The sequence below is a fragment of the Gallinula chloropus genome (genome assembly GCF_964237585.1).
Source record: "Gallinula chloropus genome assembly, chromosome: 3".
Lineage (NCBI taxonomy): Eukaryota > Metazoa > Chordata > Aves > Gruiformes > Rallidae > Gallinula > Gallinula chloropus.
Window position 1 is genome coordinate 47,218,480 of NC_140087.1, and position 18,158 is coordinate 47,236,637.

General features: G+C 44.6%; 1 protein-coding gene across 1 annotated transcript; it reads right to left on the reverse strand.

The window, feature by feature from the left end:
* Positions 1-572: 572 nt before the first annotated feature.
* HNRNPU (heterogeneous nuclear ribonucleoprotein U) lies at positions 573-13,674 on the reverse strand. Its single transcript, XM_084262374.1, has 14 exons — positions 12,798-13,674; positions 11,554-11,665; positions 11,360-11,433; positions 8,978-9,117; positions 7,309-7,408; positions 6,138-6,250; positions 5,476-5,739; positions 5,130-5,249; positions 4,492-4,620; positions 3,956-4,124; positions 3,178-3,417; positions 2,532-2,734; positions 1,369-1,440; positions 573-974 (listed from the first exon to the last, which is right to left on the reverse strand). The coding sequence occupies exons 1-14, from the start codon at positions 13,522-13,524 to the stop codon at positions 921-923; spliced, it is 2,517 nt and encodes an 838-aa protein (XP_084118500.1). The 5' UTR covers positions 13,525-13,674; the 3' UTR covers positions 573-920.
* Between the last annotated feature and the right edge of the window lie 4,484 nt (positions 13,675-18,158).

Below are 18,158 nucleotides of genomic sequence, written 5' to 3' on the forward strand. Positions count from 1 at the left end.
GACTCACAGTTTCATTAGCTTACAAAATGGTGGAGTAACTACTACAAGCACACTAGGTATACAGTATTTTGTGGGGAAAGAGTTATACAGACACACAGCTAACTTCATATAGATCCCATTAGACAACTGGATTTACAACAAGTTTTTGTTTAATAAGAAATGGGCAAAGCCAGCTTCTCTTCAGAATCAAAATGCAGAACAAATGGAAAAGAAATTATGGTGTTGTACCTTCACAAGTTTGAGCCTCCACAAGTAATGCAACCGAGTATTAAAACTTTAAGAGCTTCTGCATACACTCCACCTTCCCTATTCAGCCCCAGGTTTCCTCTTTGCCCCCAAACATTTTATTGAGTTCCAAGTGTTACAAAGAAGTCCCAGTTATTGCCAGAAACTTTTAACGTCCCCCTCCTCCCCTCCCCACCCAGAAGCTTCGTAGGGAGGATGGAGTGTAATAGGGAGCTTTACATGATCTCACGGGGGCTGCTTCGGAGCCCCCGTGCCCATCTGGTTGCGAACATCTATCATATTGTGACATGACTCACGACTGTTTCTTAGAAATCGGGGGATGGGGGGAAAAAGGAGAAAATTCTTTAATAAAAAGACACCAGGTACAAAGCAACGTTTTACTTTTGTTGTGGTAAAAAAAAAGTCACATTTTACAGATAAAATGTAGAACCCTGAAATACTGACACATTCTCTTATCGTGCACAATGCTGAGGTTCTCTTACGAATCACTTTAAAACTGCAATTAAAAATGTACAAAAAAAGAAAAGAAAAAAATCAACCCACAAAGCTTCTAAAAAAGGAACCCGCAGGCACTTCCTCTTGTGGAATGTTTAAAAAGTTAGCCTACTAAAGAAAACAGTCGACTTCTTGTGAAGGTTTTGGAGAAATATGTATCAGTTCATTTATTTGGGTATTCAATAATATCCTTGGTGATAATGCTGACTCCATGGCTTCTGACCCCAGAATTGCTGCAAGAGATGGATATATAGTTAATTGTGACCTGTAATCATGTAACATCATGTTTCTTACAGAAAAACAGCATTTAACCTGCAGGTTGAGGAGATTAAAGTCCTCTCCAAGAGCAGCAAGCTCCTTAACAACCAAAGGCAGCTGAGCTTGCTTCACAGGAGCGCCGCACAGCCAAACACTACACACCAGTAAGACTGGTAAGCCACAGCTGATACTTGATATATCAAGACCAAGGAGCCAGAGTAGGCTCTGCACAGAAAGCTATTTATAGTGCTATTAAGAGCACTAAACATTTTGCTCTCTGGTTCCGATTACATATCTTAATTATTTCAGGCAGCGTTTTGAAACATTCAAGTTCACCATCAGTGGAAAGGTAAAGTTATTACTACTTACACCCTGCTGCCACTGGTTGTAGCCCTGAGATTGGTTTTTGTAGCCACGATTATTTCCCCTTCCTCTGAAGTTCTGCAAGAGGATGACAGGTTTTAACTACTTCACAGACATGGATTTTTCAGTAGGGTACTTACACATATCTATTATCCCCAAAGCATCACATACCATGTAGAATCTTTCAACTACAAGGTACCAGGCTTATGTTAAAAACAATAATCAAACAAAACCAACCAAAGATAAAACCAAACACCAGAAAACCCCAAACAAAAAGCCTCCCTGAAATACACCAGACTAGCAAAAGCCTCCCTCCCCCCCAAAAGCAACTGCTTCTTAAACGTGGGGCAAGAACCTGAGAATGACTAAGCCAGCTCCAACTGCTGTTGGCAGTGGTCTGGAAAGCGGGCTAATCCAGTTTTGACTCACCCTATTTCCAGCTGCTAAAGTGCACCAGGACAACTAAAAATACAAGAGCTTGCCTATTTTTAGTTAGGAAAGGCTGTAGTTGCTACAAGGATGCGTTATCTGATCAGACAAAAGGATATGGGTCATACAACTGAAAATAGAAGAGCTAGTCCACAAAACTTCCAATGAAAGTTAGGGTACAGTCAGGGGGCACTGATGCTCATAGAGAAAACACTACATTTCCCCTCTTTGTCAGCCCGAGACAAACCTGAGCTGTGTTTATTAGCTTGGGCTCCATCTGCTGGCTCCTCAGCAATCCAAATTATGTTTTCAAAATTACTTGGCTAGTATGTCTTTACCAGCAAAATTTGACACCAGACACCAAAAGAAAAGATTCTCTCCAGAGCTATTTCCAGAATGTTCCCTACATGCCTGGTAAAGATACACCTTGACCCAAACAATGGTTACTACTACTTGGAAGAAAGAAGAAAACTTAAACAGAATTCAGTCAAACACAAACAAGCCTTCACATACCCCCTGAACATCATTATCTCCAAGAGGACTGAAGCACAGCCTTAGCATGAACCCCTCATCAGCATCAGAACTTCCAACATATGGCCCAGAGCTCTGGGCACACACAGCACTAGAAGGCCATCCCCATTAGCGTGGGACTAGCATAGTACCACAACCAGGTCCGTGGCTATTCACAGCTACCCTGAGTACTGCACTTTAACCAATAAATCTGCCCCCCAAAGCATCACCTGGTTGTAGTTTCCCCTGTTGGGCATTCCACCTCTGTTATAGTTTCCTCTGTTTGAGTAGCCACCTCTGCTTGGAAAGACAGGGCCACGAGGATACGGGTAGCCAATCGCTCCGCTGCTGCCACCACCACCACCGCCACCTCCACCACCTCTCTGAGGCATGTTGCCTCCCCTCCTGTTGTATCCACCACGATTGCCAGGGACTGCAGGGAGAAAGTTACTTCAATCAACTCTGTCCAGCCCAAAGGATTTCTTGCATGAAAATCATTGTTCAAAGTAAAGATGGCAGTAACACATCCAAATTCAGTGCAAATTGTCAATGCAAAGATTGTCATGATAGCAAAAAATGGTTAATTTAACCATGCACTTGTCCCCCGTCCCCCCCAGTACAGCCTGATGTACGAGCCAGTGCCAAACCCAAGGTAAAACTCAAAGCTGTGCCTCAAACCACATGAACAGCTTAGCCCAGAATTCTGGCAACTCTCAGAAGTTGGACCGTTAACTTTGCACTCCTACATTACACACTTAATGGAAGCTGAAATCAAGGTTCCTGCTCATGACAACTGCCATGCAAATACTACATGCTTTTTCTTCCCCTCTCAGATGCAGAAACCTCTAAAATTGACAGGCTTATTTCTAGGCTCACCTCCTCCCCTGAAGTTGCCCCGCATGTTGAATCCGCCACGTCCTCTCTGACCCCTATTAAACTGATTTTTATTGCTCTTCTTGTTCTTCTTTGAGCCTGTGTTCTGTTTCTTTTCGGGCGGAAGAGATTTCTTACTTTCTTCTTTATATTGTTCCAAAAGCTTCTGAGCTTCTTCTTTTTGCAACTCTACATAGATTATTTCATCAAAACATTCTGCTACCTCTGGCAGTGTGAAGTTCCCTATAATTGCAAAAACACTGAGTATTCAGCATCTACATTCTGCTACAATCCAAGCTGTAATTTAGCCACCTTTCTCCCACCACTCCTCCTCCCACCCCCGCATTCCCTCAGCATTGGGACAGAATTACAGAATTTTAGCACTTAAGAAATATAACAGTGACAAAAGAAATAAAGAGGTCTTCATGGAGTTGCCAGTACTGTTCCAAACCTTGAAAGCATTCTGCCTATATCTTTTTTTTTTCTTTTATAAGCCTCCACTCAGAATACCAGTTTCTGCCAAATATGTCACTTATATAGGGCACTTTATGCCAAGACAGCTTTGTGCATCTGCATGAAGCATATCAGCATAACTGAGTAGTGTTAAGGACTGCAGCAGAGGGAACACAATATAGTGTTGTCCTACAAGTTACAATAGTCTTCCAGTTTTGTTTAAAGTACAACTGTTTAAGATAAAGTGATGTTTTAGACTTCACGTTTACTTAATCCTTTAAACAGATAGTCAGCATCCTAAAACACAGTATAGGATTATGTTCCATGCCTTTCATTTTGAGAACTGCATGCTCTGGAAGATCTTTTCCCTCCACCTCTGCCTTCTTTTGTGTTCTTTGCTTGTAGTCTTCATCTTTTGGGCAAACAACAACTGCTTTGCGCTGGAAGCCTGCAAACAGGCACATTTTTCTCCTCTGCGCAGCTGCAGACACATTTGTCTGAAAAAAATGCAGTAACTTACTACACGTAGCTGTCATTGTAAGAGTTAAGGAAGTCAACTTATGGTGTATAGACTTCACCTCTACAAGAGCTTGCAATGAAGTTTACAAATAACTGGACATAAAGATGCTGCATAACGCAAAGTTACGAGTTCATATCCACGTGTTACAACACTATTCCTCCCACATCCCATACATCCAGAGAAGTTCAGACAAGCATTCGTAGCAGTATCTCAATTTTGTGTCCCCTGAACCAGTACTATGTCAGAAAACAAAACAGCTATTACAATGTAACTTTAACCCCACTTAATTACTCTGCTATAGCCTATAACAAATTTCCTTAACCGTTTTTCACTGAAGCTTCTACCTGATCCAAAATGAAATTCCGCTTCTTACGAGCTGCGATCTCAATGAACTTTCCAAGACACTGTGGAGCTCTCTGCAACAGTGTGTTAAGCTTCCCAGTGTCCGCCATCTGCCGCTTAAAACCTGCAACCTGCGGAGAGATTTCCCAGAGTTAACGTAGGCCCTGTACACGTTTGACTCTGCTGGCAAATGCTTTTCACCTCACTTCAAGGACTGTTCAATTCAAGGCCACAGCCACAAACTCGTAGCTGAAATTCCCAACGTTTTCCTAAGGCACAGAGCTTTATGCACAAAGAAACCAGGCAAATTGATACAGCTGAATCCAAGGTATGTTCATCCCATTAACTCAAAGCTCAATGTTCTGTTCCAAGGACATCGACACACAAAGAAATGGAAAGATTTAAACAGTCAACAGCAGTTGGCTATTGCTTCTATTGTACCACAAAAAGCTTCAGGATCCTGCTGTGCCATATACGAGCAGCAGCTCAGCAATGTAAAAATGTTTAATGGTTGCCAGTTAATCAGCAGCCAATTTCTTACATTTCTTTTGTATCAAAGAACCCCACGGCACCCAAAGCCCTTGGGTTTACAGCAAGCGACTAACAGATTAAGAAATAAAGTGTCATTACTATCACTTACCATCATTTTGTCCATAATGGTGTTTGTCCCAAGAATGTTGTACTTTCCAGGATTTGCTGCTGCATGTTTGGTAACCCATGTAGTCTTGCCAGCTCCAGGCAAGCCAATCATCATCACCACCTATGACGACAGGTTCTATACTTGAGACACTAGTTCAAAGACTTTCTCTAATATGCACTTAGACCAGTAAGCCTAATGGAAACTGAGTGGGGGGTGTTGGGGGTGAGGGATGGTGAAGAGTCATGGGATACGAAGACAAAAAGGTGAGAGTTCTATAACAGCGTGCTTAAACTCCACCACTTCATATCTATCTGAACAACTCTGACATTGTCAACAAGAAACTTACTTCACAATCTTTCTTTTGCTCAGGTCCCTTTGGTCCTCGGACCCTATCGTCCAGCGGAACCTTCTGGATGAAGGTATACTCTTCAGGTACAGGAAAGTAAGGTTCTTCCTTCTGACCAAAGTTGAATTCAACTGCACAGTTATGGCAGAGAACATGTGGGAAGAGTGGCCGCCCATCAAGAACTTCCTTACTTATTTTGAAGGCAACACCAAGCTCCTGGCCGTTCTTGGAGTATGAGAGCTCCACTTCGTCACCATCAAAATTCTGGTGTTCAGACAAAGCGTTAGTTTGGATAAAATTACTCACCTCGCTGCATAAAGTTACATTAGTCATTTCACTACACTGACTATATTCACTCAACTTCTGTAACACGTCATACAGGAACTACTTAAAAATGCTTTATCTTAAAATGAGTTACTATCAATGATAAGTCTTGAGATCTGATTTTTTTAAAAAGGCTTTGACAACATTTCTTTGCAAGTATGAAATCTTAACATGTTGACAGCAGTCACTGTTGATAGGATGTGCTATTTCAACCTCTTCCCTATGTCAAACCACTTGGTCCTGCTCCAAGTTTTTCTGTATTTGGTTTACTGCTGCTTACATCAGAGCAGCCTAAAAATTCAAGATGTTTTTCCTCAAAAGAAAATGTGACAACTTACAGCAAAGCATCCAATCACATCATTTTCATCAAACTTCTCACCAAAGTCTTCAGTCTCACAATTGCATGTCTTTATTCCTTTTAGAGAATACCCATAAGAAAATTCTTCTTCGCCTGAAGAAATAATTTAAGCTTATTAAAACCAGACATTTTTACCTAACCTTCTAGAAATAGTCACTTTACAGCTACTTACATCAGCTGCAGTTCAGAATGTTTTTATCAATGCCCAAACAAGCTATGACCCCAAACAGCTACAGTTCATACTTGTATTCAAACCAATACTCTCACACTTGACAGCACTGTTTCCCCATCCCAGTTTTAAGAGTCTTACGCTGGTGGTTCCAGACATACACTGACAAAGCTGAACTGCCAGATAAAACCATGACCAAGCATTTTTGAAGTCTGAAGACCTGTTTATTTATGCACCAGTATACCTGTAACGTGTAGGCTTTCTGCATTTAGTCTCCAGTAGCACTTACCCCTCCCCATTTTAAAGGGAGTTTAGCAGACATTCAGCCTATGCAACAGCTGAGGATGAAGCTGCAAGGAACAAGCTAACAGGAAGAGTCAAACACAAGGACTCAGGTGGAACTTAAATACATAACTAGAAAGTTACTGCTGATGTCAAACATACTGATTCATATACATTTCCCACAAAGATATATCTCAGCAGCAGGTATTATTTATAAACATCATTATGATCAGTTCCCATGTATCTAATGAAGCTGTACTTCTTAGCTACTTTTAGAAATAAGGATTCTTACCCCCCAACCAAAGGGATGATACTGTACTTACATAGTTTTTCTTCACTGGTTAAATCCTATGCCATTCCCCACCCCTTAAGAAAGGGCAAAAGTATCTCTTCCTATTTATGACATTACATATAAAGGAGGAATCCTTAATATTGTGGAGAACGTTCCTAAAGACCTGACAACCCACACTTGACCACTGCAAGAATTATCTGTCAAACATTAACCTTACAGGCTTGAACACTTAATTTGGTCCCAGTAATAAACTTTCTTGAACCACGTCCAACAAATGATTCAAGTTATGATCACTTTTCAGAATACATAGACTACCATCACTAAGCTTTTCCCATCTTAAGAAAAACTGACATAAAACTTCAAACATATACACAATTATACATAAGTAATTAAATGTCCAAGTCTTACCAAGCAACATTCCACTTGTGTTCAGCGACCAGCCAACTCGCACTTCATGTATGTCAATGTCTTTTGTATACAGGTGTTTAACAGGAATCTTTTCTGTAACCTATTTTTAAATTATTCATTAAAATGTATGCAGTATTTATTAGAGAGTAACAAGAGGGAAACACAAAGGTAAAATCTGGAACCTTTATGCCTTGGTTAAAGCTTTGCTAAGTCTGAGTGATCACCTTTTGCTAAAATAAAACATACTCAAGTAGGAGAAATCACAAGCCAGCTGCTAACAGTTACACTTCCTGACTGGGCAGCAAAGATGCAAGGTACCATATACCTTCAAAGCACTCAGTCTTAGCAGCCCCTCTCAGTGGCCAAAAATCTTAATCTTTTAGATACTGCATTGAAATCAAACAAGTGTGTAATTTGTCATAAAGTTGGGATTAACAGTCAATTATTTGCCAATAAAATGTGGTAATGGATAAAAAAAATTGCTTTACTTTGACTGGAGAAAACGTTACACTCCTCCCTAGCCACAGTAAGCAGACTCCCTGGGCAAGGTGCCAGATTCCAAACAACATAACTAAATTAAAAAAAACCAAAAAACAAAAAAAAAAAAAACAAAAACCAAAAAAGCCCCCCAAAAACCCCAAAAGCAGAACACCCACATCCCATAAAACACCTAAAACCACTGGAATTGGTAGGAAACCAGCTATTTTTTAACTGCCTTTACAAACTTCAAAGTGAAAAACTGACCAGTATCCTACCAGTTTCCACAACTACAAGTCATGTGACAGAGGTGAAACTGATTTGAAAGTGAACAGGGCAATAAATACTGACATCAATTTCACTGCATTGGCCTTCCAAAGTTATAGGTACCCAGAGGCACAGAAATCACTCAGTGCAAGAGAATGAGATCACTACCCACTCCTCATGGTAGTGGTTAGATTTGAAAGTACTAGAGAAAGAGAACAGAATAAGCATTGATATACACAGGCACATTATATGCAAAGCAGCCTTTAGCATTGCTAAGTTACAAAAAACATCCCAAAACCACCACTTCAAACCCAAAGCTTTGATCCTCCTGTCATTCCTTCATCAAGAGGTAAAACTGTTCTTTGTCATTCTTACCATTTAGCATAACTCTTGCTTTTAAAGTTCAAGTACCTGCTAAATACTCACATTGACTGCACCACAGAGTCAGAATTATTCAGGTTGTAAGAGACCTCAGGAGGTCATCTAGCCCAAATCCCTACTTAGAACAGGTCAAACTCAAAGACTAAATAGTAACAGAAAAAAAAAGGGCTGCTGCGATAATTTATATCCCTTTTTCAAAAGGAAGTCAAATTTTCTATAATTGTCAGGAAATACAAGCACACTTATGACTACTGACTATCAAAATTCTTCAAGTGTTGATGAATGAGGTGCCAAATAAAACTCTTGGTTCAAAACTGAGACCAGAAGTCAGGGCAAATGTCAACTTTGTCTTTTGATAAATAGTTCTTATAAAAGAGGAAGTAGTTTTGCAAACTTTTTATCAAGAATCAATCTTCATATGCTCATAAGACAAAGCCTTCCAAAAATTGTTTACCTGAATTAGTTTCAACTAACATGCTGAGTTTAAAGTTTATTCTATTTAAGCATGCAAAACTGTCTCCCATAAACCCCAAGTTTAACTCACCTTCATCTCAAAGCAGACTTTGCCTTTAGAAACTCCATAGGAGGCTCTCCCTCCAGCCCAAAGGAAAGCAAAGCTTTCCATGGTAAGAGAAGAAGCACTAAACCGGTCTCTTGAAATCTTAAAATGCAGGTCACAGTTATCTGTTAACATAAAAACCGCTGTTTACTCCCATTACAAACTAAAGTACAACTGTCCAATTTTACACATTAAAGGTGATTTCAGCTTTGAAAGGTGATTTTCAAAACAAACTGCCAGCAAGCACTCAGCATGTCTCAAGAAAGCAGCTGAACATGTGGCTAGAGCTGCTCAGCCAAACAACTCAGGAGAAGCTAGCTAACAGTAACAGTTTTCAAGGTGCCACCCTCACTTCTGTCACATACCTTTATTTTCCATCTACTTAAAAGCCTGAATTCAATCTCATCTATTCGAGCCTCTTCCGAGGTATTTCCACCAATAGAGCAAAGGGAACAGTACAGTCTGCTCTTTGCCTGCTCTTTGCTCTGTTTGCTAGATACCTTTTTTCCAAGTCCCCTTTGGTGCCTAAGCCTAAGGACTGCTGAGAAGTAAATACTACACAAGTATTTTTGTTTCAGTACTGAAAGTAGCACTGTCTTTGGTTAATATAGACATGTAGCAAGTCCAATTAGATTAAGCCAATTAAAATAAAGTCAGTTAAGTCAAAATCAGATAGGTTAAGCATGCACAACATGGTAAGAAAGAACCTACTTCACTCAAGTAATACAATCTGCACAATGAATTCACCTATGTCTGAAAGAACTGAAGTGGAACTTTTGTTTTATGGACATCTTCAGAGCTGCAACACCACAAAATTCAAACTAGTAGGTTTCAAAAAGACAATGCAAAATGGCAACACAAGCTGCAGGATACAACATTTGAATTCCTCAAAGCAAAGAATCCATCAAGAAACTCCAAACCTATTTAACAGTTACAGGAAAGGAGCAAAAGTAGCAAGCAGTGAGTTGTTCTGCTCTGGTATAAAACCTGCCTGTTGCACAAGCACACTGATGTGCAGTCTTCCCTGTGTTACTGGTAACTCTCATGCGTGACATCTTGTTTTGTTTGCATACAGCTACCCCCAGTTGCAACTACAACATCTGTGATCCAAGTGTTTTCTCATTAGTACTTCTAACTTGAATTTAAGTTACAGCTTCTTCGTAAGACAAGGGTAATAAAAAGCACTTAAGAGTGTTAAACCTCTTAAAGTCTGGATCATTATGGTACAGAAAAGAGCACCAAGCTGTTACACAATTCAGTCTTAAAGCTGTTTGATTCTGATCTCCAAGCAGCCTACTGACACTTTAAACTAAATCAGTTCATCCAGTAACAAAACTTTCTACTATAAAGAATAATACAGAGTGTAGCTGCTACTCAGTCACTGGGAAAGTCAGAAGCTCCCAACTACTCACCAAGTTTGTAGCTAGAAACTTGAGATTTAGTTAAAAAATGCTGGGGGGGGGGGCATATTCAGGAATTTACATGGCTGTCAACTAGTATTTCCTTTTATTTCAAAACATTTCTCAAGAAGAAAACACTTGGACCTATGAGAACATAATACTAGGTATTAAAAAAACTTTACTAAGTGAAGTACTGCACTAAGTCCTTATACTTACCCTCAGGAATACAAAGTTTACCCCATTCAGGGCACATCCCAACAGCAGTACCATTTATAACCTACCTCAAAAAACCCACCCTGTTTGTGGGTACTTGGAAATTTCCATGCCTTCTGACTAACTGACTTGAATCTTATTTGCACAAACCAACCCCGTGCCCCACAAACTCCCAGGTTGCACGAATGGGTCATCTTTCAGGAAGCCTTAGCTGCTCTGTTTTTTAAAAATTACATTACCAGAAAACATAAAAAAAAATCTTCCCCACTGGTCAGTACATAAATAGGGCTTCAGCAAGCTATGCAGAAAGCTCACACCCAAAACTGTACAACTCTACCTGCACTACTGACTCTTAGAACTTTCTGAAGTTAAAAGCTCATGTGCTATATATATATATATATAGCTGGCTTTTCAAGCTGTTTCTAGGGTGTCCTATGCTGATCTAAACTCAGCATCATTTTCATGCTAGACTAATGTTGTAAGATTTCTTTAAAAAATCGTATTACATCAGATTTCATGGGAAAACCAAGCTTATTACTGCTAATATAATGACCTGTGCATACCCTTCCATTCCTTCATACACTGCAAATGGGTATGAGGACCATTTCTGGACCTTTTAAGTTACTTGGTAAGGAAAAGTCAATACATGTATTCACTGCCTATTTCAGAAAGTGTGGTTTAAAACTGAGATTAAAATAAGATTAAAAGCATGGCACCCCATCTTTCTGGAGTGAAGGAAAGCATATTTACTCACAAGTATCAAGACAAACCACTGTGTCATCAAAATGTTCATCTTCTTCTTTAACAGGTGGTTGAGGGGACTTGGCCCTGAAGAAAAGAAAATCAGGAGAAATTAAAGCTACACGTATTTTCACAGTGTTAAAATTAGTATTTCTGTACCTTAACTCTTACTCACAAAATAGTGGCCAGCACTGTAAGTTTATTTACCTGCTGTACTTATTTTCTTCAATGTATTCAAAATATCCACGGCCATGGTCTTCACGTGGTCTCTTCACTCCCCTCTTCTTCTCACCAGGTTTTTGTTCTGTTTTAGCATCTCCTGTAAAAGAATTTACTTACTTTAATTACGCAATTAACTCTTGAATTGGGAATAATTCCTAAATGACGGCTCCAACTTTGGAAATTCTAACCACCTTCAGCAAGAGAAAAGCAATAGTAGCCTAAAGAATAATGGCGCTTTGTACCGAGATAAAACCCCGCATCTCAAATTTTCGAAGAAGACTTAAAGCTGGTCGGCTATATCATCTGCGATCTGCGGCAGAAGCGGCCAGTACACCACGCAGTGGCTGGTACCGTCCTCACAGTTAAGATCCCCACAGAAAATTCTGGCCGCTCAAAGCGGCGGGGAAAAAGAAGGAAAAAAAACCGGAAAAAATGGGAGAAAAGAAAGAAGGAAAAAGCCCAACCGCCGGCGGCGCCAGACCCGCACCCCGCACCCCCCCCTCCCGCCCAGGCAGGACATTCCCGGCCGCTCGAAGGACACGGCGCGATCCGCACGACTGCGCCTCCTCTCGGCAGGCCGCGCGCGGCGGCCCGGGCGGGAGCCCCGCGCGGGGCCGCCCGGCTGCCTGCAGGGAAGGGATTCCACCCCCGCCCGCCTCCATTGTACCAGGCCTTCCCAACGCCATCCCGTGCAGCGCCCAGGGCGGAAGTGACGTCACGCCGCCGAGCGCTCCTCAGCACAATACAGCGCGCCCCAGCGGCCCCTCCGCTGCCACCCCCCCTTCCCCCCCCCCCCTCGCCGCCGCCACACACGCGCGCAGCGGCCCTACGGCCCCTTCCCCGCGCCTCCTCTCTCCCTTCCCGCTGCCACCCCTCCCCGTGCACAGCGGCCCCTCCTTCGCCACCGACCCCGCACAACGGCCCCTCACGGAACCCGCGCGGCTCGCTCTCCCCTCAGACCCCTCCTCCCGCCGCGGAGGCTGGACGGGAGCACGCGGTACCGCGCGGGGGGCTGGGGAACCCCCCCCCCCCCCGCCTCTCTCTCCCCGCCCCCCCCAAGGCGGAGGTGCCGCCGTCGCGCCTGCGAACGCCCCGGAAACAGCCCACCCCCCCCCCCCCGGCCGCTGCCCCCCCTCCCCCACCGTTACCCGCGGGGTGGGGGCAGAGGGGGAGATTAACGGCCTTTACCCCCACCCCTTCCCGCCCGCTTTCCCGCCGCACACACTCACCCCCGGCAGCCTGAGCCCCGGGGCGGCCGCCACCACCGCCACCTTCCGCTTTCTTCTGCTGCTGCTGCTTAGCGGGGCCCGCCGGGCCGGAGGCAGCCGCCGCCGCTGCCGAGGGGCCCGAGGCGCCGCCAGCGCTTTTGCCGGGGGCTTCCTTGGCGGCGCCGCGCGGCTGGAGGAGCGGCGGGGGCTGCTGCTGCTGCGACGGCTGCTGCTCCCCGTGGCCGTTGGCGTCCCCGGCCGCGGCCTCCTCCTCGTCGACGAGCTCGTCTTCCCCCTCTTGGAAACCCTGGTCGTCTCCGTTCTCATCCTCCTCCTCCTCCTCTTCCTCCTCCTCGCCGCCCGCCTCCTCTTCCATGGGGCCGCCCCCGGCCCCCGCCCGCTCGCCGTTCTCCTCGCCCAGCTCCATGGCGTCGCCATCGGCGGCCTCCAGCCCTTCCTCGTCGTCGTCCTCCGCGGTGGAGGCCGCGGCCTGGTCGGGGCCTCCTCCTTGGTGGAGCTGCGAGGCGCCCCCGCCGCTCTCGGCTGCCTCCCCCTCCATGCTGCCGTTGCCAGGCTCAACTGCGCTGCTGGCGGGGCCTCCCCCACCGGCCTCCTCCTGGTCTAGCGCGGCCTGGAGCCGCTCCATGAGCTCGGCCTTGAGGCCCTTGTCGGAGAGGCGCCGCTTTTTCAGCTCCTCCTTCAGCTCCGACACCTTCAGCTTCTTCACGTTCACGGGCGAGCAGCTCATGGCGGCGGCGGCGGCTCGATCCCTCGGCGGCGCGCGGGCGACTCTGAGCTGGGGCGGACGGCGGCGGCGGCTCTTGGGTCGAGGCCCCGGCGGGGAGGCGGTGGGTGGGTGGCGCGGCTGGTTCGTGCGGCTGCGGCAGCTGCAGAGCGGACCCGCCTGGCGCCAAATCCTTTCACCGAGCTCGCGAGGGAGACGCGCCTCGCGGGGCCGAGCACGCAGCACTGCCCGCCCCGCCCCCGCGCACGTAGCCCCTCCCCCCGTTCGTTCGTTCGTTCGTTCCTTCGCCCCCCCTCCGCCCCGCTACCGTAACGGCCGCCCGCGCGCGCCCGTACCGTAAATACCCGCCTCAGCGCGGCCGGCTCCGCGCCGACCACGCCGCCCTCACGCGTGGGGTGCCGCGGGACGCCGCGACCGCTCCGGCGGGCCGCAGGGCGTAATGCGAGGGGAAAGAGCACCCCTGCCTGCCGGAACGCCCCGCTTAAGCGCTCACAGCTCTGCCTGCGCCATGTTGGGCGGGCGGCAGCAGGAAGCGCGCTCGCACGTACCGCTGTTGTCCACTCGCCGATGCACCCCTTCGGCAAAATAATCCACTCGGCACTGGAAATCAGTCGCCGTCTCACCCCAGAAGGCCGCCGCCCGGCTTTCTGGCGTGGATTAAACCCGAATAAGGTCCCAGCCCAACTAAAGTGCCCCCCGCCCCGGGCCCGGCCCTGCTTTCAGGCCACGGCCGCGCAGGCAGGGCAGCGGCTCCCTCCCCTCCCGGGCGCCCGTCTCGGGCCTAGTCCGCACAGTTTATTGCGTAAAGGGTTTGAAAACGCACAGCAGTACTCAAAATAGTTACCCAGATAAAACCTGGTTAACACGGTTACATAAGGATGAAAATAGAACTATTTTATAGAACTATTTCTTCACCAGCTGCAGCATAGACCTCATCTTTAACTAAACCAGGCTGGGAGTAACAAAGGTCTCCACTGGACAAGAAGCACTAGTCCAGAGCCAGTCTGCTAACCAAAACAGCCCGGTTTTTCCTCTTTGTTTCCCCTCTATGCAGTATTAATTTGGGGCTCTCAGCCGAGTTGTACAGTAGTTGAATTTTTCCAGTTTGGTCAAAAGTTACTTGGAAACAAAACAGCAGAGAGAGTTTCAGATGAACAGAAGGGCAGCACTGATCTGCAAGTCTGCTTCCTTAGGGAGCCTGGATAAAAAGCGAATTTTCACTCGCGAGGGGGGGGGGGGGGGGGGGGGGGAAGCAAATCAAACAACTGGAAGACCAAACCAAAGTCCTACTGAAGGGAAGGTGTGTTTGGCATGAACTTGCTTTGTGTTGGTACAGGCCTAGTGGCCCTCTGAACCAGAACAAATAGGTTTACCTGCACTGAGAGGAAGGGAAGAGATACTGAGAAGTTGGCATGCTTTAACTGCATAAGGAAAGGGCTCTTAAGCGCGCACACACACAGAGCCCTGTCTTCAGTCAGGCTGGATCCATTTGGAGGAAACATGACTCAGTCGGCAAGGTTAGCTCAACCCATCACTACACGACAGCTTTTTGGAACAGAGACAGCAAGAGCTCCCTCATGCAATTACATACAGAGGAGAAAAAGGTTGCCAGAACCTTTCCCTTACTATAAATGCAAGTTCGTAGATTTTATCTCTGTCTAGTAGGTCAGAGTCATCTCAATGGGGCAGGAGAAGGATAAGAGTGCATTGATGCTAGGGAAGAGGTAGGCCAGGATGTGATCAAGCTGCACTTTGTCCATGCACAAAAGAACTATCTTTGCTAGTCTGCTGAGGTACTCTTGATGTATACTGCTCTGCCAAGGTGGGAACAGAAACAAACAGGGGTCACCTAGTTAATATTGCAGATTGACTTACTGAAGCTTACAGACAACTCTGCATTAAATTAGTGTCCTTTGCCTGTCCAACCTCCATGTTCTTTTTTTCAGTTTGGAATGTAAAATTTTTAAAGAGAACATAAATCATTAAGTCTGACAGAGCCCGATGTTCAGACTGTTATCTGGCTCAGGCCTCATCACATGTTGAGCCATGTTTCTGGAAAAGCATCAACCTAATCATCTGCTAATCCCTCTCCCCACTGCAAAAGAATCTATCGATCTATAAAGTTTAAGACAGTTTTGGATCCCTAAGCCTTACCTTAAATTAGCATGTCTACACAGCACCTCTGTATTAGAAGATGCCCTCATTCAGAATCACCCTAGAGCTGCAGTCCTCACATGTAATCCCATTCCTAAACAATCTCATATCTGCCTACTTCAGTAACACGCTCATACTGCTTTATACTCCTGTTACCATGGAGAAACAAAACAGCTAACAGCTTTGAGGCACATCAAGAGATTACTTACTTGCCCTAAAGCATTCAAAACTGCACAGAAAGGCACAAGCACATAAAGTAAGAATTAAACATCACACCCCCCAGCCCCAGAAATTTAACACAACCAACATGAGATTTTTTTTTAAGTTTAAACCACTTGGAAGGCTGAACTTTTTTTTTATTATTTTTAAAGGAGATTAATTCATACCATAGTAATAAGTGTACTATCTGACCACTCAATTACACTACTAGACAAACGTTTGCAAGTGTAGTAGGGCTCTGCTTTTGAACTACAGTCTGTTGTTACCCATCATTATAAAAGTGGGAAATCCCAGTTATTTTCAAATGTCAGGAGATGTGGTTAAGAACAGCATTTCTTATAAGGCCAAGTATATAAAATACACACATATATGTGTAACACTAATGACAACCTCTCAGTGTAAAAGACCCAAGTAAGTAAGTTTTTGCTATTTATTTTAAATATATGTTTCTTAGACATTTGTTTCTCGGAAAAAAAATTGAAAGCTCCCTTGCCCCTTTGAGTCTCATGTTTCAGGAGTTTGCCTCTTCATCCTTAGAAGGGGAAAAATAAGGGAAAATACCCTTCTCATTGCTGTACCCTCTTTTAATTCAGACAGTAGATCCTTCAAGTCAGCCTTTTGTGAATCAAACAGTCAGATACCAGCCATCTCAAAAATGAGAGTTTGGAAAGTGAACTTCTAAATCAAGAAAGTGCTAGAGGAAGACACTTTAGCTTTAATTTGCAAAGCTGCTATGTATGATATTGATGACCATATGAAAAACAAAACATCATTGCTGATAAGCACAAGTACTCCATTAAAATTGTCTTTTCTTTGGTCTTAAAATAAATTTTTAAAAAATCTTTCAATTTAAATGGAAAGTGACATCTACCCATAACAGATGCAATTCTATGCAGTTTATGTATCCATAACATTTTCCTCCTAACAGTGTTACTTTCTAACTTAAGAGAATGTTTTTCTTTCCACACCAGCCTTCCCTCTCAAAAGTCATTTGGTGTCCTCCTTCTGGGATTTGACCCTTCAACAGATCAGTTACTCTGGTTTCCCTCACTTTTGTTTGTGCTCCTTGAATTAATTTCTCTCCTCACCCCTAATGTTCTTCCCATTATCACCCTCACTTCTTCCAAATGCCTCTCCTCCTCTTTGCCAAGAGGAGCAACAAAAAGAAGAGTAGGCTTTCAGGAGTCCCATCCCACCTGGGCTTTGAACCCTTTTTTGACCCTTTCCACACATTTCGGTGTTGCAGGAGGACACAGGCATTTATCTTTTCCTCGTTCTCCTCTCTTGCAGCTTTGTCTCTCCTGTTCTGGCTGTTCTTCCCATGCTTTACCCTATATCTGACCATCACAATGTGCTCCTGGTCTCTTCTGTATGTCCTTAACCCATCTACCCTCAATTAATATTGCCTTCAGAGTTCCACATTCAACACGCCATTACTTTAAAAGAGAATATAATTCTTGAAATACTCCGCTGCCTTTTATGATAGCAGGGAGCGTGTGTAGCAAGCCTTTTCTTTCTCCCTTTTCATCTCTCCTCATGAAATCCTCATTAATCATTATTAGAGCCAGTCAGAAATTTTCAGATAGTTTTAAAGCACTAATTTGTCACAAGTGAGGTTGCATGATGGAGGGTCAGTTTTGATGATTTCTTAGCCCAGAAGAACCCCTCATCTATATATCTCTGTAGATAAGCTCTATCTGCAAAGACTCTGCCAAGAGGTTGGGAGTTTGGAGAAATACACTACACTTCCCCTGTGTCCTAAGGCTGGTTAGTGCCTGATTGCCAGTAGAGCTAACAGATTCAAGGGACTGAAATGCAGGTTTCTGGTACAGGTTTGGTTACCCAGTTCCTCCTCAGTAGCACCTTTCTCTTAATACACTTCTGTGTAGCTTTTCCCTTTCTGTCCTGGTACCCTTTGGGTCTCTAAGTAGGTTGTCAATCAAGGGTCAGCAGACAAATAACTTTTAAGAGCCCAATGCCATTTTGCTTTTCCTGTGCTAGATGAAGAACTTCAGCAATCCCACCGAGCAGAAGGCAGGGCTGCAGAGCTACACTGGGGACATCACAAATCAACGACAACCCATGTTTATCACCTCTTTTGTCACCGGTTCCATAGAGACCAGAATTCCCCCTTTTCCCATTTTCAAGAAGTAGCTTTTCTTGCTTAAAAAAAGCAAAAAAACCACCCAACAAAACAAACCAAAAAACCCACCAACCCAAAAAACCCCAAACTTAAGAAGTTTCTGAGAAACTGTCCAGTTCAG